This window comes from Mytilus galloprovincialis, chromosome 4, assembly GCF_965363235.1.
Source record: "Mytilus galloprovincialis chromosome 4, xbMytGall1.hap1.1, whole genome shotgun sequence".
NCBI lineage: Eukaryota > Metazoa > Mollusca > Bivalvia > Mytilida > Mytilidae > Mytilus > Mytilus galloprovincialis.
Genome location: NC_134841.1, coordinates 53,555,946 through 53,578,543, shown reverse-complemented (window position 1 = coordinate 53,578,543; position 22,598 = coordinate 53,555,946). Strand labels below are relative to the sequence as shown.

At 31.6% G+C, this 22,598-nt stretch overlaps 1 protein-coding gene across 5 annotated transcripts in view; it reads right to left on the bottom strand.

The window, feature by feature from the left end:
* Positions 1-13,469: 13,469 nt before the first annotated feature.
* The window catches only part of LOC143072430 (tudor domain-containing 6-like), a 77,677-nt gene continuing 68,548 nt past the window's right edge, over positions 13,470-22,598 (bottom strand). For all 5 annotated transcript variants that reach the window (XM_076247349.1, XM_076247350.1, XM_076247351.1 and 2 more), the window contains exons 20-23: positions 21,830-21,943; positions 20,109-20,279; positions 18,803-19,018; positions 13,470-17,598 (exon numbers count right to left, since the gene is read on the bottom strand). In XM_076247349.1, coding sequence (XP_076103464.1) covers positions 17,528-17,598; positions 18,803-19,018; positions 20,109-20,279; positions 21,830-21,943 — 572 coding nt within the window. In that variant the 3' untranslated portion in view covers positions 13,470-17,527. The remainder of the gene's footprint in view (positions 17,599-18,802; positions 19,019-20,108; positions 20,280-21,829; positions 21,944-22,598) is intronic.

Sequence of the window (22,598 nt, the reverse complement as noted above, 5' to 3'; positions counted from 1 at the left end):
ATTGTCTTTTTTCCCGGTAAACGACATGTTGCTAAATTTGGCATTTTGTTTTGAAATTATTTTATAAAGGCATCGTAGAGCACTAAGTCTGTTTACTCCTTCTATAGTGTACAATTTCAAGGCGGCACTTTTATACTGCAACTGGTTTGCCGAGTAAACTATATATTCTCAGAATTGTTTTTACTGTACAATTTTTTCACGAATGACAGAACGTTGAACTTTGTCTTTTCAAATGTAATTTTGAATACAGTTTGCAAGGTTTGTACGTAACTACGCACACAACCCAAACCTTTATATCATACAAAGTATATACTATATTAAAAAATGGCTGCATTACAAATGTCTTTTATAGACACAACTCTTTTTCATATTGTACTGTATCGTCCTGTACATGCATATCAGTAAACTTTGAAAAATGTATCTGAAAAAAACCAAGGATTGTTGCATGTGTTTCTATACATGTATTATAGAGAGATTTTCTTTAAATGTTCTCCAAAGTTTGAAGTATAATATAATCATAGTTTAGTTTCACTTGTCCGGATAAATGACCATGTATAAAATTTTATTGACCATGTACAAATTTAGCCAGTGGGGTTTATGATGTGAATAAACACTTCATTCAGATAACTGAATGACCATGTTACATAAACACCATGACACATGTTACTTTTAAGTGTATTGGGGGAGTCAAGACTTTTAATAAGGGTAATGCATCGGTCACTTCAAAGTTGCAAAAGTTAAGTACCGACATTTATGACTTTATTTGAATAATGGGATAATTTCTCCGGGACTATATAAACAAGTTTGTTCAGTTGGAATACTATCTGTTAATTCCAGCTGAACAGAACTTTGTGTTTTTATTTAAAGGTTAGTAGACTTTCCACATTTTTTTGGTAACTTAATCAATTTAATTGAGAAAGAATTTATGGTTAAAAGTACATTTTTAAACTGTAATTCGAAAATAGAAATTTTATCAATTTAACGGAAAACTTAAATTATTCAATGTCATTTGATTTATTTACAACTTTATTGTATTTGTTAATTATCACTATTTTCAATTTGTATTTTTAATTTGATGTTAAGTATTGTATTATAATAATTAAAATAGATCTGTTAATTCCAGCTGAACAGAACTTTGTGTTTTTATTTAAAGGTACTATTTCTGAAACCCTTGTGGTATGATAAAGTCCTAAACACGAATAGCCTAAAAACTACTGGTTATCCGACTATCACAAAAAGCTTCATCCAGCCTCTCGCTACACCAAGTCGAGTTATAGTCAAACCCAAAAACAACACCCAAAACCAACTATAAAAAGTGGTGGAGGAAAAGAAACGATTTCCGGTGGATGAAGCTTAAAAGTAACAGAAAATCCAAAACAACCAAGAAGATAATATTTAGCGTACGAGCGTTCTTGACGTTAGAAAAGAAAGATTTGTGGAAAATATGTTGTGAAAACGAACGGCAAAAAAAAAAAGGAGAATGGAGAACAGAGAAAGTATAGAAAGAATGATGAAAGGAAAACAGAAAAAGGAGTGCAGAGAAAGGAGGCGGAGAAAGGAGTACGGAAAAAGAAGAAAGATGGACCAGGACGGAGCATAATTTTGGACTTGTGTTATAAACAATGGATTTTAAATTTAACTGTTTGTTTCACGATATGTTTATATATAGTATGTTCTATAGTAAAATTATTGTAGTCATAAATAGAAAGTAAGTTAACATTAATATAAGAAATATTTTAAATAGCAAACAAAAAGTTAAAGTTAAAATTAAAGTAGATAAATAAGGATTAGGTGAAAAAAAAGATAGAAAGTAAATTTAAATGTGTATAAAAAAATATATAGGAATTAAGTTAAATTGAAAACTGAGTCATTGATAAAGGTAAATTTGAAAAGAAATGTCTAAATTGAGATAAACGGAATACTAGTATGAATTATGATATATAAGTGCTGAAACAGCTTCATTTAAAGTGTTGATGAATAATCATTTAATCTGGAAAACTGTTAATAACAAATAAGATACTAAATAATGATAATTGATGAAAAAGAAAAAAGAAAAAGAAATATGAGATGACCAGAAAGTATTGTTAGTTTATAAATATATAAAAAAAAAAAAAAAGTAATTTAGAGTAACTATATTGAAATGTAATGTGTCTGAGAAGCTAAAGTTCAGGCGGTTCAAATTCATTAAACGTAAAGAGGAAATGTCCTTGTTTATATGAGAACTTTTAAATAAAGCCTTGAACTTTACCCTTTAAAAAGATAAAAGTACATTAAAAAAATAAAATCTATAAGAAGAGGTTGGTTGTTTAAGGACTAAAAAACTTGATATTATGTAGAATAAAACGTCTTCATTAAAAAAAATGTCGAGATAAGGTACAGTGTCCTATAAGGAACAAATATAGATTAATAGATAAATAGTAATTTAAAGAGAAATGCACATGAAAAAAATAATTATAAACTTGGTTGATTGTTAAAGTGTTTAATGGTTCTAAAGCGATTACGATAAAAATGTTGAGTAAAACATGTGTTTTATGGTTCCTGTGTGCAAGAATTTAATGTTAGTTTAATCATAAGAATTTAATTTTGCTGATCACCTAATTAAATTATTGTTAAATATGTTGACCTAGCTAGTCTTCATGTAAAACCTTGATTGTAGCAAACATAATATTATTCTAGCATAGGCAAATGCTTATCCATGTAATGCGAAATCTTAACTGTAATCAGAGGTTTTTAGTAAACTAACCATGGTAAAACAGACAACATATTTGACTTAAGTGATATAATATGAAATGAGCTCATGTCTTGCAGTAGTTCTGCAGTCGGAGCAAAATACCCAGGAAAATGAGCATACTCCAAAGAGAGAGTAAATGACTCGGGTATGTTTGGAGTTCGAGCAAACTACCAAGAAAAGAGGGCTTACCACAAAAGTAATAGAGAAACGATAATATTAATAATGATAAAAACACCAACGCTCTTTTAGTAAAAAAAAAAAAAAAAAGATTTGTAATGAAAATATTTAAGATCAAATTGTTTTGTTTTTTTTTTTAGATAAAATAGAGAAAAAAGCCATAAATAAAATACTACATGTAAATGGTCATATAAAGTCACGAATAAGAACAATAAAAACGCAATCAGTCATCTAATACATATAACATCAAAAGATATAAGCCTTATTCCATGTGTTTCAAAGCGCAATTTAAATTTTGTTTTAAGAATATAACATATAGTTTTCTTTTATATGCTTCATTTTTTTTATCGTACATAATAATCTCAATTATTTGTGTTCTTGATTTATTTTTCCTACAATTTTGGAGCTCCAAAATTAAATGGAGTGGGGGAGTATTATTATAGAGAGATTTTCTTTAAATGTTCTCCAAAGTTTGAAGTATAATATAATCATAGTTTAGTTTCACTTGTCCGGATAAATGACCATGTATAAAATTTTATTGACCATGTACAAATTTAGCCAGTGGGGTTTATGATGTGAATAAACACTTCATTCAGATAACTGAATGACCATGTTACATAAACACCATGACACATGTTACTTTTAAGTGTATTGGGGGAGTCAAGACTTTTAATAAGGGTAATGCATCGGTCACTTCAAAGTTGCAAAAGTTAAGTACCGACATTTATGACTTTATTTGAATAATGGGATAATTTCTCCGGGACTATATAAACAAGTTTGTTCAGTTGGAATACTATCTGTTAATTCCAGCTGAACAGAACTTTGTGTTTTTATTTAAAGGTTAGTAGACTTTCCACATTTTTTTGGTAACTTAATCAATTTAATTGAGAAAGAATTTATGGTTAAAAGTACATTTTTAAACTGTAATTCGAAAATAGAAATTTTATCAATTTAACGGAAAACTTAAATTATTCAATGTCATTTGATTTATTTACAACTTTATTGTATTTGTTAATTATCACTATTTTCAATTTGTATTTTTAATTTGATGTTAAGTATTGTATTATAATAATTAAAATAGATCTGTTAATTCCAGCTGAACAGAACTTTGTGTTTTTATTTAAAGGTACTATTTCTGAAACCCTTGTGGTATGATAAAGTCCTAAACACGAATAGCCTAAAAACTACTGGTTATCCGACTATCACAAAAAGCTTCATCCAGCCTCTCGCTACACCAAGTCGAGTTATAGTCAAACCCAAAAACAACACCCAAAATCAACTATAAAACACGCACGAACTCACAATACAATCCTGGAAATTGTTAGTAATAAGACTTTCTTGGTATAATGTAACAGATCGTTATGAATAACTGACGTTAGGTTGTTTTCGGTTAATTTAATATTTAATGAAATTTAATGCGAATGTCATACAAGTGGGAGGTTTGGCTAGCTATAAAAACAGGTGTAATCCACAATTTTCTACATAAAAAAAAATGAGTGGTTATCCATTCGTTTGATGTGTATGAGCTTTTGATTTTGCCATTTGACTTTTTGTTTTTAATTTTCCTCTGAGATAGGTAATTTTGTTATTTTACGTTTTATTAGCACTTTCTTGAAGCTTTTAATTAAATAATTTAATAAAATAATAGTTTTCCAGATAAGTTTTGATAAATTTGATAAATATTTTTGTCTCACTTTTCTCCTTTCTCCTGTCCCTTTTCTCCTCATTCCCTCTCCCTCTCTCCTTTCTCCCTGTCCCCCTGTCCGACCCCTCCTACCTCTAGCCAATGTAGAAAAAAAACATACTCACAACATTACGCGCAGTATAACAGAGTTTACCTTTGAAAGCATTTCCATTACTGTGTGTTGATAAATTTATATAAACTTTAACGTGCGATTTTTTGGGTGAGTTGAAATTTAGGAATATTCGGTTATGTCTGGGTTATCAAATAAATCTCTTCTTTTTTTTTATCTAAATTTCTTCCTTGAAAATCAGGTGATATATATTTCTGTGAACTGTAACTCTTTAAACCAGTACGCTAAAAAAAAATTGCAAGGGTTCCGCGGAACCCACTGTCTCGCCTACTTTTGCTGTTAGTCGCAAGCTCAACAAAAATAAGGAAAAAATGCTATTTGTTTTCTAGATATAGTCTAGATATTTCAAATATACTGCACAGTTCAAAAGTACTCTTATCTTTTGATTGTGAAGAAATTTCTGTTCAAGTTCTGTAAAAAAAACCAGGATGGTTTATGGTTCTAATAATGCTTCAAAATTTAACTACAGACTGTATGTGTTAACACATAACATGAGGAAAAGTTCTTTGTTTTTACTGTCCTACAATGTGGATAATGCATAGCAAAGGTGTGAATCAACTACCTCAGATATACTGCACATTTCAAAAGTACTCTTATCTTAGGGGCGGACCCTGGGGTATTATTCCATAAAAATCTTTAAAAAAAAAAAAAAAAAAAAAAAAAAAAAAAAAAAAAAAACAAGTGTAACGAGACTAAAAACAATTTTTGACGATTTGATGCTAAACAGGATATATTTTACAATCAAAGTGTGGGACATAAAATATTTTATAATGTAAATCTGAAATCAGTGTTTCACAAACAAACCAGATAAAAAATATTTTTTTGTAATTTCTGCCCCCCCCCCTCCCCCCAAACAAAAAGATGTATTGTAGAAAATCCAAATAAATAAAATCTGATTTAGATTATTTTCGTGCTCAATGGAAGTTATTACGACTGTTAAGATATGTACACCTTTTAAGTAATTATTTTGGTAGCGAATCTAATGAGGATGATATTAATAAAGTTTGTGTCAAAACAGGGTGGGGTTGGAGGAGCTGCAGATTTGGAGGGGGGAGTTAAAGACAATCTAATTAAAATATACATGTAGTTTATCGAAATATTAAAGACATCTACATTTTAATAAAATTTAGTTAAAGATTGAAAAGTGAAACATTTGTTTTGTTTACTCATTCTCCACATGCATGTGAAGATCGAATATTCGTATGTATTACATATGGAAAGTCGACCTTCACATGGATAACCAGATGCTCCGCAGGGCGCAGCTTTATACGACCGCAGAGGTTGGACCCAAAACGGTTGGGGCAAGTATGGACACAATATTCAAGCTGGATTCAGCTCTAAATTTGGATTGTGATTAAATAGTTGACACATCATAGGTTTCTGACACAGAATGAATGTGGTCTAATGAACTTAAAATATTTTTTGCCTTTGAGCAATTCACTATGCTGTTGAATATTAATCCTCTCAAAAAAATGTTTGAAGAAATTTTCTTTTTATTTATGAAATCTGAAATTAGAAAAAATTAACCCCCCCCCCCATTTTTTTCACATCCCCCTTTCCCTTTTTCCCAAACTGATCTCAATTCAAATTTCTAATGGAGTTTGCAACAATAACTACTCATCTAAATACATCATAAAATATTAAAATGTAAAATAAAGTGCTAGTTATCACTGAATGGTAAAGATTGTTTTAATTTATCAGTTGGTAGTAAAAGTGAATATACATTGTATATTGTATAAAACAATGATTTAAGTTGATTCAACTACTATTCTGGACAAAGAAAGATAATTCCAATTGAAAATTTCTTGCTATTGCACAATTTGTGCAATTAGATATTACTTGCTATTGTGCAATACTGTGCAATTGAAAATATTTGCTATTGCACAATACTGTGCAATTGAAGATTTCTTGCTATTGTGCAATACTGTGCAATTGAAAAATTCTTGCTATTGCACAATACTGTGCAATTGAAGATTTCTTGCTATTGCTGAATACTGTGCAATTGAAAATTTCTTGCTATTGCACAATACTTAATATAATAATTTTGGATCCTGATTTGAACCAACTTGAAAACTGGGTCCATAATCAAAAATCTAAGTACATGTTTAGATTCAGCATATCAAAAAAGCCCAAGAATTCAATTTTTGTTAAAATTAAACTTAGTTTAATTTTGAACCTTTTGGACTTTAATGTAGACCAATTTGAAAACGGGACCAAAAATTAAGAATCTACATACACAGTTAGATTTGGCATATCAAAGAACCCCAATTATTCAATTTTTGATGAAATCAAACAAAGTTTAATTTTTGACCCCGATTTGGACCAACTTGAAAACTGGGCCAAAAATCAAAAATCTAAGTACATTTTTAGATTCAGCATATCCAAGAACCCCAAGGATTCAATTTGTGTTAAAATCAAACTAAGTTTAATTTTGGACCCTTTGGACCTTAATGTTAACCAGTTTGAAAATGGGACCAAAGATTAAGAATCTACACACACAGTTAGATTCGGCATACCAAAGAACCACAATTATTCAATTTTTGATAAAATCAAACAAAGTTCAATTTTGGACCCTTTGGGCCCCTTATTCCTAAACTGTTGGGACCAAAACTCCCAAAATCAAACCCAATCTTTCTTTTATGGTCATAAACCTTGTGTTTAAATTTCATAGATTTCTATTTACTTATACTAAAGTTATGGTGCGAAAACCAAGAATAATGCTTATTTGGGCCCCTTTTTGAACCCTAATTCCTAAACTGTTGGGACCAAAACTCCCAAAATCAAACCCAACCTTTCTTTTTTGGTCATAAACCTTGTGTTTAAATTTCATAGATTTCTATTTACTTATACTAAAGTTATGGTGCGAAAACCAAGAATAATGCTTATTTGGGCCCCTTTTTGAACCCTAATTCCTAAACTGTTGGGACCAAAACTCCCAAAATCAAACCCAACCTTTCTTTTTTGGTCATAAACCTTGTGTTTAAATTTCATAGATTTCTATTTACTTATACTAAAGTTATGGTGCGAAAACCAAGAATAATGCTTATTTGGGCCCCTTTTTGGCCCCTAATTCCTAAACTGTTGGGACCTTAACTCCCAAAATCAATCCAAACCTTTCTTTTTTGGTCATAAACCTTGTGTTTAAATTTCATTGATTTCTATTTACTTATACTAAAGTTATTGTGCGAAAACCAAGAATAATGCTTATTTGGGCCCTTTAATGGCCCCTAATTCCTAAACTGTTGGAACCAAAACTCCCAAAATCAATCCCAACCTTCCTTTTGTGGTCATAAACCTTGTGTCAAAATTTCATAGATTTCTATTTACTTAAACTAAAGTTATAGTGCGAAAACTAAAAAAATTCGGACGACGACGACGATGGCGCCAACGTGATACCAATATACGACCAAAAAAATTTCAATTTTTGCGGTCGTATAAAAAACAAGTGATTGTGTACATCGCTCATTGGTCCATCTTCATCCAAGCATATCATTGAGGGAAAGAAAGATAATTATTCTATACCCAATAACCATTTTAGCTACGATTTTCCCTACACCGATTTTAAAGTAAATCAAAAGGACCTAAACATAGGATATGTAAGTTATACGCCAATAAGACAGTAACCCAACGAAAAGAACAAATAAACCTTCATATGGAAGTCAACATATAATATTATAGTTTAGTGTATATCCTCCTATTACTCGATCCCCCTTCTCCTCCTCATCATAACCAATGTCATGCAGTAACAATATGTACATAAGTTGGCTATTCTGTGTTACCATGAATTATCATGGATATGGTCATATTTATTACGCATCGCCAGTAAAACTGCATTTGCGACCAAATTTTTATGTATCGGAAATTTGAAATAATAGGAGAGTGACGAGACGTGTTTATATCTAACCAACAGATTTATGAAATATTAATTATTTGACAATTTTTTAAAGTCACTATAGTTCTCGTTTTACTGCATTTTAAGAGGATATATGATAGTTTGCTTATTGTTTTTTGGTCGTACAGTGGCAAATATTCCACTCATCATACATGTTTAAGACGGAGAGAAGAATTTTTTATTTCTTGTTTGAAAAATTCTTCTCTCCGTCTTAAACATGAGTGAAGATCAGTGAATGATTAACGAAATAACTAAACTCTGCGTTTTCTGCATACCAAATTCATTATTGATTTAAGTAGATCACTAGGGATGAAATGTTGACCTGGTCCTATCAGAACTGGTTCATTGATGTTAGCCATGCAAATTATGTTTATTCGAAATCATCGGTTGACATATCTTGACTTACTATTTCGTCCACTATAACCTTACATCCTTCTCCTCAGGGGCGGATGCAGGAATTTTCGAAAGGGGGGGGGGGGTGCTAACCCAGGGCAAAGGGGGGTGCAGGGGGGGTGCAAAACATATGTCCCGATACAAATGCATTGATCGGCAAAAATAAAGGGGGGGGTGCGCACCCCCGGAACCCCCCCCCCCCTGGATCCGCCACTGCTTCTCCTGCATTGTGTTAGAAATTATTGCAATAATGATAAAACAGTTCGAGAAAGAGTTCACACCGAAATAACCTTTGACAACAAAAAGCTCTGCAATAGCAAAAAAAACAAGAAAACAACTTATTATAAATTTCATACAATCAAAGATCTATTCTCGATTGATCACTTACGCTTAGAGTCGAATATTTGGAACGAATGATGCAAAAAAGAAGGCCTGATGGAGTTGAAACCTTATAGTTTCTATATAATTTCAAAAGTTTATGGACAATTGAAGGGAATTGCAGAAACATAACTTCTCTGACGTCGGCGTGATTCTTTCGTCTTCAGTTTCATATTTGTAAATCCATAAGTCATTCCAATTTAACCTTATAACAATGTATTGCTCAGGTCTGGAAGATTTGTGAGGGGTATTTTTTTTTCTCACTACGAATAAATGTTAAATATATTTTTAATATTCTCCAAAACAATTGATTGATAGGCATTTTTTCTATATTTTGTTGGACAGGTAAATTGGGCTATCAATGATAAAATCTAGTGCTGGTGATCAAATTTTTTAGGCTCTATCAGATTTCAGGTTACCGTCTACAAGTCGGATAACTAATGCTGCTGTATATGTTATAAAACTTAATGCTCAGATTCTCAGTACTATTACCTCACACCACAAACTAGATAAGATCAATCATAACTAATTTCCTCTAATATACTGCTTGTTATCCCATATATCGAAATTATAGAATATTTTTATTTTTGCGTGTTTGGTTTCAATCAGATATTAATCATAATTGATAAATGGTTTCATTTGTGTAGTGCAGTGATAAATTCAAATGATTTAAAGAATAAGCACATTTCTTACTGAATAGACAAGAATGGCCAAAAAAATTGCAGAACAAAGAAATAAAGAATAAAGACCCCCCTCCCCCCCCCCCGCGGCTGTCCCCATTCCAGACCCTCACTGTGACAAATAGTTTTGTTTAAAATCTTTAAACTTTTCTGTCTTCAAAAATAATATTTGTACAAAGTGTTGTTACTATATTTGTAATGGACAATATATACAATTCCCTCTCAGCCGACGTCGTAATTCAATTTCAATGAAATAAAGTATTTGAAAGCATCCCTCCCTGTGCAATCATGGTATTTAACTCAATATTAGGCAGAACAATTTTCCAGAAACTTGCAGAATTCTTTAATCTTACTAAATTCTGTATTAAATCTCAATTTATCCGTAAAAGTTTATTTAAAATGCCATACACGATAAAAGTGCGGACGTGAAAGAAAGCACTCTTCCGTTTTACGACATACTTACAATGATACACAGTACATAATTTACAATCAACTTAGTAGTCCTTTACAATGCTTTTGTTTGGGATTTTTGTTCTATGAAAGCATATTTGGGATGGAGTATTGAACTTTTTTTTCAAAGTCGATATTTTATCATTTCAAATCATAAAATCTCTGTGAATAACCTTTATTCTTTCACTTATTGCGATAATTTCCGGGTTTATTTCACATTTTATTCCCACTCCGATGAAATTTAATTATAAAACTAGAGGTATGTGAAGCCTATGAATGCCAATTTTGGCTACATAACCAGCATGCGGGTAAATGCAGACACTGCCTTAATTAATTTATTCAAAGACACTTACCGTTATCTTGATGGTAAAATTTGTTCGTTCAATAATCAAGAATTCTCTTTTACATAAGTACCAAAATTTACCCACAGCAACTTACTTTAAATAAATCAATTACTGACAGCAATTAGTGTCTTTTCCGAGAATATTCCAGTTCTACACCAGAAGCTTTAAAACCTTTACTAAATACTTCATCAAAGATTTGGTTTGCAAGTTTGACTGTGCCTGTAAAAATCTTAATTTAGACGGAATAGCACATCTTAAATTAATGGTGTTGTGGTTTACCAAGCCCGGAAATTTAAATACGATACAGGTAAACCTATAATCAATCCCATAAATAAACGTATTCTAAAAGGTTACCAATACAACACTAATTTCATCTTTGAATAATTGTGAGTACTCTCAAATCTGTAATTTGTGTCCTTTTTGTTGTAACGGATGAAAATACCGTCATATCAGATGTGTTTATGTTTGATTTTTTTTATGCTTTGTATCAAGGACGTATATAAGTATGTTAATTATACGTCCTTGTTTGTATCGATCTGATGAATTAAGCCCTTTTCAACTGATTTTTAAAGTTTGTGCTTTTACACATTTTCAGACCTTGTATTGTTTCTCTCTGACCTTTGTCCCTCCTGAGAGGAATGAATGGTTGAATGATCATTCACAAACATGTTAAACCCCACCATATTCTGTTTGTGCCGGTCCCAAGTCAGGACTAGTATGTACTTCAGTAGTTGTTGATTTTTCATAGATATAAGAAGATGTGGTATAAGTGCCACTGAGACAACTCTCCATTGAACCATTTTCGTACATGTATTTGTTTTCAGTTAATTGTTCCGTTATAAATTAGGCTGTGAGTTTTCATTTTTTTTTCTCCAAATTTTTAATGTTGGGGCCTTTTATCATAACCAACTATAGGTTGCATTTCTGTAAATATTGACAATGCATTTTCCCATAGAAACTTCCTTTACGGCTGAAACTGTAACACTTTTACTATGAAGTTTTGAAAAAAAATATCCTAGAATGGAAAGTTCATATGCACTACTATTTTTTTCAAAGGCTAAAATATAGGGCTGTGCAGCATATTTTCAACGTTTATATGCCCTGAACTTCTAAGAGTTTAGACTAACACTAAATTTCTTAACTATCCGTACCTTAACTGTAGGGTTACCACAGATTTCAATATAAACAATATACACATTTATATTTTCTGGCAACATTCCCAAGATATGTCTCCATGAGATGCAACCAACAGATCAGAACTGGGAACAAATATGTAAACAAAATTAAACTGTCAATTGTTCTTGAACAATTGAGAGGTCTTTCCTTTTGTAATGTAAAATACATGTTCCAACAGACGTAGAATGTATTGAAGAGGTCAAGGTCAACCTTAAAAAGCTCGAAAACACATTAAAAATCCTTTATATAAGGTTAAAAACACTAAATTCGCTATTTTGGACATGACCTTTGACCTTTTGACCTTTGTCAAGGTCATTAGTCCCCAATGCCATTACTGAAGACCCCAAGGGTCTAGGACCTTTGGTTATATAGTAAAAGCTGATTTTGTCTTTTCAGAAACCTAAAACAGGGGTTATGCCCCTTATAGAAAGGTCAAATCTCTTTGGTCAAAATGTAACAAAGTTGCGCCATAATGACCCAAACATTTTCCACTATTTAAAACTTCTGTAATTATAATGGTTTCTGAGATTATCCCATAACAAGGTGTTAGGTCAAAGGTCAAGGTCAACATACAAATTTGACCTTGAGGTATTTTTTAAAGATACATGAATTGATGATGATTGGTGAAGATCCTAGGTGTCTAAGACTTACGGTTTCTGAGTTTTGATGGCCAACCGACACCGGTTAATTTTGATAGGGGCATAACCCTACCAATGAGTCGTTGAATCTTTTCGATCCAAATGTAACGAAGAACCGGGGTCTGGTCCTGAACAAATTTCACCCTTCGTTTTTTTTCTACCTATTACGGTTACGGTGTTGGAACGATAACAAGGTTTTTTGGTTTCGGAGGGATTACTCCGAACCGACAAAATATTTCGACTCACAGGGTGAGTTCCGGATAGGTATTCATGAAACCAATACAAAGTTTGAACATGAAAGCGACTTGGTTTACGGTTACGGAGGGAAATTTTGTCAAAGTTTGGCGGAACAAGAAGAATAATAATCAGAAGAAATACAGTAAGGTCTTTCCTTATAGATAAAGGAAAGACCTTAATTAATTATCTATGAATATTTTATATCTCCCCAAAAGAGGAGTGGTTTGAGAAACCACTGTATTTACAAAGTGCAACCTATACAGTATGTTTTTTTTCCCATTCTTGAAGGCCTTGGTTGCCTATAATTGCTTACACCAACTTTTTTTGTTTACAGCTTTTGTGGATTGTTGATTCATTGCCAATGGTACCTCATCTCCTTGTTTTTATTCTACAATGTATAAGAAACAGAAGTTCAAATACCACTTCAGTAATGATTCTATAAAGTAGAGTTTCTATTGTGGCAGTAATTAACCTTTGTCGGATTATTGGGGCGTCAGACTAAAGGGGTGTATGAATATTTGGGCTACCCACCAGGGCAAGAGACAAACAAAACAAAATATAAATTTTTAAAAGTTTTTTATAACATAAGTTCATTCCTGCTACTTACAGATTTAGTATGACTTTCTTAATTCATATATAATAAAATGCTTCACTGGGCACAGCCTGATACGACCACAGAGGATGAACTCTGAACAGTTGTGGCAAATTTGGACACAATATTCAAGCTTGATCAAATTTTTGACATAGCATACATGTAGATTTCTGCCACAAAATAAATGTCAAGATCTTACAAATGTATTGCACAGTATTGTGCAATTAAAGATTCTTCTTGAAAATTAAAAAACAATTTGAAATTTGAAAAATTTTGTTAAAAAAATTGGAACTCCCAAAACTCTTCGAATCCCCCCTTGGAGCAATTACCCCTGCACTCAAACCCAGCCTTTCCTTTGTAGTATGGAACCTTGTAGTATGATTTCAGAAAGATCCAATTTTTTTTTAAACACGTTATTGTCTGGAAAGTAGAGGCTCTATGTGCAAGCAGCAAATAATACAAAGGACACAAATTATAGACCAGAATAGAATTCATGATAAAATTGTGTTTTGGTGATGATGATGTGTTTGTTAATCTCACTTTACTGAACATTCTTGCTGTTTACAATTTTCTCTATCTATAATGAACTTAGCTCAGAAGTATCAAAGGAAAATATTTTGTAAAAGTTTACAAAAATTGTTTAAAATTTATTATAAATAGCAATCTCCTAAAGGGGTCAATTAATCATTTTTGATAAAGTTGACTTGTAGATCTTACTTTGCTATACATAATTGCTGTTTACAGTTTATCTCTATCTAAGATAATATTTAAGATGTTAACCAAAAACTGCAAAATTTTCTTAAAATTACCAAGTCAGGGGCAGCAACCCAACAACAGGTTGCCTGATTTGTCTCAGACACATTTTTTAAACTAGATATCCCAATGATGATTGTGGCCAAGTTTGGTTAAATGTGACATCTCCAACATTCAAACTTGGTCTGTATTTTGTGGTAAAAAGCATTGTGTAAAGTTTCATAACATTTGGTTGAGGCAAACTAAAGGTAAAGAACAGAAACCCAAAAAATCAGCAATTTTTCCATTTGTTAAGGGGCATAACTCTAGAACAGTTGAAGTGACACCACCAAAATTAAAACTTGAATTGTTTTTTGTGGTAATAAACATTGTGTACAAGTTTCAGAACATGAAGCAAACAGAAATCTTTTTAAATATAGTTATAGTCAAGGAAAAATAAAATGGGCCATGTCACAGATTTTGCATACCAACTTGGCTCTTAGAACTACAACTGAATATCGAAAAAATAATGCATTTATTTCTTTAAATTATCTGAAATATTACAGATTGATGTCTTTCAAAATGGGGGAATATTTCTATAGAAAGCAGTTATTCTGTGTCAGAAACCTATTATGCGTCAAAAATTTAATTACAATCCAAATTCAGATCTGTATCGGGCGTGAATATTGTGGCCCAAACTGTTCAGGGTTGGACATCTGTGGTCGTATCCAGCTGCGCTCAGCAAAGCAATTGTGAAATAATAATCAAAAATATAATAACAACAACAGTGATGACTAGTTCTCTAAAATTAGATATGAAAATCATATGATTCAACACTCAAACATGGTTAAACTCAGCATATCAAAGAACCCAAGAATTCAATTGTTGTTAAATAACAAAAAATTAATTTAGGACCCTAAATTGGACCTCAATATGGTATTATCTAACTAATAATGAAAATAAATACAGGTTTAGATTTAGCATTTATGTGTATATTCAATTTATGTTGAAATCAAACACAGTTTAATTTAGGACACCCATTTGGACCAACTTAAAAACTGGGCTCAAAAAGAGAAATCTAAATATATAGATATAGGAAATTGTAGTATGCCAATGAGACAACTCTCCATCCACAATTAATAAAAGTAAACTATTATAGGTCAAGGTCAGTCTCCAACACAGAGCCTAGGTTCACACCGAACATCAAGCTATAAAAGGCCCAAAAATTACTAGCGTAAAACCATTTAAACGGGAAAACCGACAGACTAATCTATATTAAAAAAAAATAATTAATAGACAATATAAGCTTAGTTTTTAAGGAGTTGACCTGATAAAAAAAATAAAATTTGTAAGGGTTCCACGAAACCCAGTGTCTCACCTACTTTTGCTGTAAATTAAAGGCTCAACAAAAAATTAAAAAAAATTTAAAAAAATATTCCTCTTGATACTATCTTTTGATTGTAAGAAGCTCTGTCCAAGTTTGGTACAAATTAAAAATAGTATAAGAAAGTTATTAATTTTTTTCAAAATTTAACCACAGAGTGAATGTGTTGTTTCCTGGCAGAAAATCTAAGTCCATTTAAAAGTAAAATAAGGAAAAAATGATTTTTTTTTTTTTTAAATCTACTTCTGGATACTATCTTATGTATGATCATAGACAAGCTTCTGTCCAAGTTTTGTACAAACCCAGGATAGTTTAAGAAAGTTATTAAAATCTTAAAAACTTTAACCACAGAGTGAATGTAGTGTTTACCCGCAGAAAAAACTAAGTCCATTTATAAGTAAAATAAGGAAAAAATGGAATTTTATTTTTACAAAATTTACTTCTGGATACTATCTTGTGATAATAAACAAGCTTCTGTCCAAGCTTGATAGAAATCCAGTATAGTTTAAGAAAGTTATCAAAATTTCAAAAACGTTAACCACAGAGTGAATATTTGTGGACAGAAATGTAGGATCACTTAGTCTCACTTTTCGACTAAAGTCGAAGGCTCGACAAAAATATAAAGCATTCAGAAAATTTGTTTTTACAGAATAACAAACAAACTTGCCACAAATTTCTTCAAACATTTTACCAAAGAAAAGAGAAGAAAATTCAAAATTTTATTCATCATAATACATTGTCTTAAAAATCTATAAAACTTATCTGTAATTTATCTTCAAAATGTCTTATAATGAACAATAAATGTCTGAACTATATTTACTCCTATATAGTTATCAATCGTCAACACTTAAAAAACAGGAAATGTTGAAATAAATCTGTCACTCCAATTATAATTGCACGATAAGACATTAACCATATGTTTGGTAAACTGATAAAAGGACATATAAACAGGTGAAAAGTTTATATAAAGGCTTAATTTAATCAAACTGTGTGTATACAATTAACAATTTCTGATCAAAGGAAAAAATACCTCAATCACAAAAATGTACCACTTATAGATATTAAAAAGGGTGATAACTCAACAACTAGAAAAGCTAAAATAGTGAAAATTGAACTTAACCTTCATTTCGTCACAGGAAATGAACAAAACTTAATTTTGTCAAAGGGTTTTCATGTTATTGAGCTGACACTGATTGGCAGCCGGCCACCCCCGTATCAATAACCAATTTTTACTTATAAATTTCAGAGTGTATCATATACTTAAACACAAGTTATTGTTTGAAAACTACAAAAATAATTATTTTGGGTCCCCTTTTTGGCCCCTCATTCCTAAACTATTGGGACCATAACCCTCAAAACCAATCAGAACCTTCCTTTAATGGTATTGAACCTTCTGGTAAAAATTTAGAGATCCATTCACTAAAACTAAAGTTATTGTCCGGAACTAAATGTGTCTTCTGTCGACACAGATGACAACATGATACCCTTATAAGACGCAAATTTTTTTTTGCAGTCGTATAAAAATCAAAATGGCTATCTGCCAGTACATGATGATTACAATAACAAATGCATAAAGATATCAATAACGAAAATGTGATGCAACAATGCTCTTAAAAATATTTACAAAATATAATGGCTTACATAAATTTGTATGCAACATGAAAATGTCTAGCTTTGTAATTTTAAATTTTTATTTTCTAATCCAAGACATAATTTTTCTTGAAGACATTTTTGTGTATTTAGATTTTATTCTCCTCCACATCTCCACAGCTGTATGCTCCAGTTTCACAAGACATTTTTGTGTATTTAGATTTTATTCTCCTCCACATCTCCACAGCTGTATGCTTCAGTTTCACTGTATTTGTTCCAGTTCACAAACAAGTTTAAAAACTGATTTAATCTATAATATTCATTTCTTTCCCATGGAAGCTAGCTGAGCTTGTAAAGCTGCTATCTGTTGTTGGATAATGTCAGCCTCATCTGAAAAGATAAATTAAAAACTAAACATTTTTGATCACATGCCCTGTGAAATAAAGACGTTTGTCAATATTCATTATTGAAAGAAAGTTTAAGAAGTCATAATTGATTTTTTTTTATTCAGAACTAACAAGAATTATCCCTTTCAAAAATTATTCTCAATAAATATTAGGAAGTCTTTTTTGGATGATTTATTTATATAAATAATGATTGTTCACACATTTGTACATAGAAAGCGATAAACTATTGATTTCCTGTTCAGTATCAACATCCTTTTATTAACAAGAGTGTGTATGCTGACATGTCTTGCCGGTCTTATTTATTATGTGTGTATGCTGACATGTCTTGCCGGTCTTATTTATCATTGAATTTATGCTGAAAAGTCTGTAACAGGGCTTCCAAAATTAATTCTAATTAATTTTATATATTATCCCCATTTTAATCCCTTAAGACTAAATAAACAAAAGACAATTATGGTAATCAGTTGCCGAGTTGAGTTGGCCATCCCAAAAAAACGATATTAAACTTTCTTTGAATCAAATTCCAAGTTCTGATGTAAACTATTAAATTGGCAGTGCATCATTTGAAGTTGGCAACATCGGCGTACTTATATCTGCCTTAGACTCTTTATTTGTGCAAAATAACAGAGTCAAAAACTTTACTTTCATTTTTAAATCTAATATGCCGGATGATGACTTGACAATGGTAAAACATGGACCAGAGACAGATACGTAAATTCTGTGTATGTTTGCAAGCATTAAAGAGTGTAAGTAGCTCTTTCTACATTATTTCTTCAAGAAAATATTCGAAATAAACGCGAGATAAAGGTATCAATGACAATTTAAGCTTTTTTTTAATTGACTGTTTTGATAGTTCTTAACGATCAGGTTACTTTTATGACTGGTAATGTGTGGCTGTAAAAGGCAAAAGGTTGGGTCAAAAAGATCGTGAATAATGTTAAAATGACCGTCTCTTAAGAAAGCCTTGAAAATTAAAAGTAGATGACCGTTTTGTGCTTTGCATGTTATTTGCATTGGTCATTCCCTATTTTCATGTAGAGACCCATAATTTTATAATAGATGATAGAGATTTGATACATGATTCATTAGAGAATGTCTTTGTCAGACTGTATAGTAGATATTCATTGTAAATTCATTGTAAATTCATTGTAAAAATTTATGTGAACTATAATTCAATTTTATATTACCTGCATTGTTGCCCGATTTTTTTTTAGCATGACCATCATTAATAAGCTGTTCTGACACATCAATAATCTGTTTTGACTCCTCTTCAGAGTGGGCTAGATTAACTATATATGTTTCTCCCTCTCTTCTCACAATTTCAGCATCTAGTGATACTGCTTGAAAAATCTTCAGTTTCTCTTTTGCAGCTGTATCCCAAATTGGACCTACAGGAACAAGGTCTGTAAAACAGTAGAAATAGTGTAATGAATGAGACAGGACTAGAAAATTCATATACAAAACTAGTAATGCCCCACACCAATTTTAATAATAATTCTTGGGAATCTCGCTCCTGTTTTGGAAAAATTTTATTTAAAAAAAATAATAATTTAGCTCTGCTTTCCCAAATCTTTCCCAAGTCAGGAGCCCATGGCTTTTGTTAGTCTTGCATGTTTTGTTTTTTTATTTATTTTAGTTCATTTTTATGTTTAGAGTTAAGTATAATGTCCATTTTCAATGAACTAGTACACATTTTTGTTTAGGGGCCAGCTGAAGCCTGCCTCCAAGTGCAGGATTTTCTAGCTGTGATGAAGACCCATTGTGACCTTCGTCTGTGTTTTGCTCTATGGTCAGTTGTTGTCTAAGAGACATTTCCCATTTCCATCCTGAATTTTAAGGATAGGTTTTTGTGGAAAAGTTCATATCTAAGATACTGTAAGCAATAGGTCTACTATATTTGGTGCATGGAATGAATATAGGGAGTAATGTCCAACTGGCAGTTGTCATCTGATCTTGACCTCATTTTCATTGTTCATTGGTTGAATTAAGTTTCTATTATTTTTTCTAATACTATCTGCAATAGGTGAACAAAATTTGGTGTATGAAAATATTTCATGATGTTCATGTCAGTCTGGCAGGTTTTATTTGACACTTCTTTGCTCAGTGTTAATATTTGATGCATAGGTTGATTGTTAGGTGTACATGTCTGTCTGCCATGGTTCATTTGACCTTTACTTCATTTTTATGGTTCATTAGTCGACTTTCCTGGTTAAGTTCATTTCAAAGAAACTAAGTTATAGGTCAACTATATTTGGTGTATGGAATGATTGTAAGGCAAACAAGTTTTTTTTTTGTTTGGTTTATATGGCCTTGACCTCATTTTGTTTAATATCATGTTAAGTTTATGTGATCTTTGTAGTTAAGCATTATACTTAGGACTATCAATGGTCAGTAAAGCAGGCAAGCCATTTCAGGGTGTGGACTCTTTGTTTTAACCTGTACATATAAATCATCAATAAATTTCTACAGAACATAAATTTCAAGATAGCTAACCTGGCAAAGAGCATTTAAATGCCAATAATGGCATCTCAATATACTCGGGAAGCATAGACCTGATCTGTTTGGCTTCTAACAATTCAGAATTTCCAAAATCCAAGTAATGTATGAGATAAGTATTGTTCTGATAAGCTTCTACCACATTTCCTCGATACCAGTTACCATCCGCTGAAATAATAAACAAGAAAGCATATTTCTCTATAACTTCCTCAGTACTGACAGCATTTGTCTAGAGTAAGACCAAAAACATGCATTAAAGAATTAATTGTTTTGACTAGAATTCCATAAAGAAGAATGTTTATCTTTTGTCATAAAAATTCATATCTTCAAATAAAATTAATTGATTTAGCTAACAAAGTCCTTATATTCAAATAGAGCAGGAGCATATATATTGACCGTACTTGACTCTACCTAAATATAGTAAATTTTATCATAGGGATATAGATAATAAAGATGCGATACCGAAAAAGGACAGGTGTAAAAAATGTTCACGCTATACTCCTAATTATTTCTGATGCAAACAGGGAAATAAAAAAATGGCCCTGAATGCATTCCCAATAGACCACTTTCGAGTTCATCCGTCACCGGAAAAAACTCGTCAATTATACACGCCTTTATGACGTCATTTACCAGATAGAGGGGGGTCGCCTGTATCCCTGCACTATTTACGTTCATCAAGCGTCTTAGTGATCGTCATTGTGCAGGATAAACTAGAAATAATGGTTGTTCTGTAGGTACTTAATGACAATTCCCTAATGACATCAATGCTGATTGACAATTTTGAGAATTTAATTTGCCAAATCATTCGTACAATATAGAATTATAGTTTTCCAACCACTCGCTCAACATTGGAATGGAAGTGACGACGCCCCTAAACGCACAAATGACGTTCACTAAAACCAGAGTTTTTGACGGAAATGCATTGAACTCGAAAGTTGTCTATTCAAAAACATTTTAAAACCCTTCACATAAAATAAATCACACTTATTTTGGTCATTTTATATGACAAAATATCTCTACTTATTGATAAAACTTGTATCTATTTACGATTAGAAAATATGTGGTTAATATATTGAGCAGTTAAGATAGTTTTTTAGTCAGATGCAACCAAAATCCATATATCTCGCAAAGTCTTGTGCAGTCAGAGATTTTATCAATTTTATACTGAAAAGCCTATCAGATTTATTTCCAGTTAGATATACTGTTCCCAGAAAAAAAACCACATTCATTTTTAGTTGAAAATTGTTTTAACGTTATTTCAGTTATAAATTATAAAAAGAGTTTTGCTGAGCTGGATACAAATTCAGATGTCCAACCCTGAACAGATAAGGCAAATATGGTCACAATATTAGCACTTGATACAGGTCTGATTTTGGATTGTAATTAAATATTTGACACATATTAGGTTTCTGACACAGAATAACTGTAGTCAAAGAAATTAGAATTGGTTATATGATTTGAATTTATATTCAAGTTTTTGCTTTTGTGCAATACACTATGCTGTTGCAAATTTTCACCTTCAGTTTTCCTGCAATTAAGTGGTGGCTATGGTGTTCTGTGTTTGTGCATATGTGTGTGTATGCTAGAGGGTGTCACACTTCATGCATGGATGCACTTTCTCACACCAAATAGTAATTGCAAGGATAAAAGGCATAGATCTGTAACAAGGAATGTGAATCCTGCATCAGAATGGTCAATTTCACATCAATTAAACTTACAAGGATAAAAGGCACAGACAAGATCCCCAACCTGGGGTCTGAATCTTGGATCAGGATCTTCTATCTCACATCTGCACATCATCCCCTGCATTAATGTAGCCAACTTTTGAATTTCTGAAAAATAATTTTAATTATACAGTAAACGTCACGGCACCAAAATTGCACCTATTTAGCAAAGTGGCTGCAGAAATCTTACAAGTTTTCTTAAAGACTGAACAATTTGTATTTTTATGATTTGACATTATGCACGTCTTTCAACCGTAAACAGGCATATAAAAAGTAAAATGTACGGAAAAGATAGCACAAAAAAGGTCATCTTAAAAATGAGGAAATAAAATATGTTACAAGCATCAATATCTTAAACTGTTGGCCCAGAGATATGTCTCACCCTTTTGTATTTTGATTTTGCAAATGTTGAAATTATAAATGCAATACTTTAACATGTTTCATAAGTCATGTTAATATTCAAAGTCAATGAACCATGACTGAGGTACATGGCTAAACAATCTCCTTGTAAATGAGACGTGCCTTAAGCTACTGCATACTAAATACCATTGACTTATCATAAGTTGTTCCCTTTAAAGAACCTAAACATATATATAAACTTGTAATCTATGTAAAAGTTTCAAAGTCAATGAACCATGAAAAGGGGTTAGGGCTATATAATCTCCATGGAAAAGATACTTGCAAATGCCAATAAATTTGCATACCAAATATCATTGACTTAACATTAATTAGCAGATCATCTTAAACTGAGCTAATTGCAAAC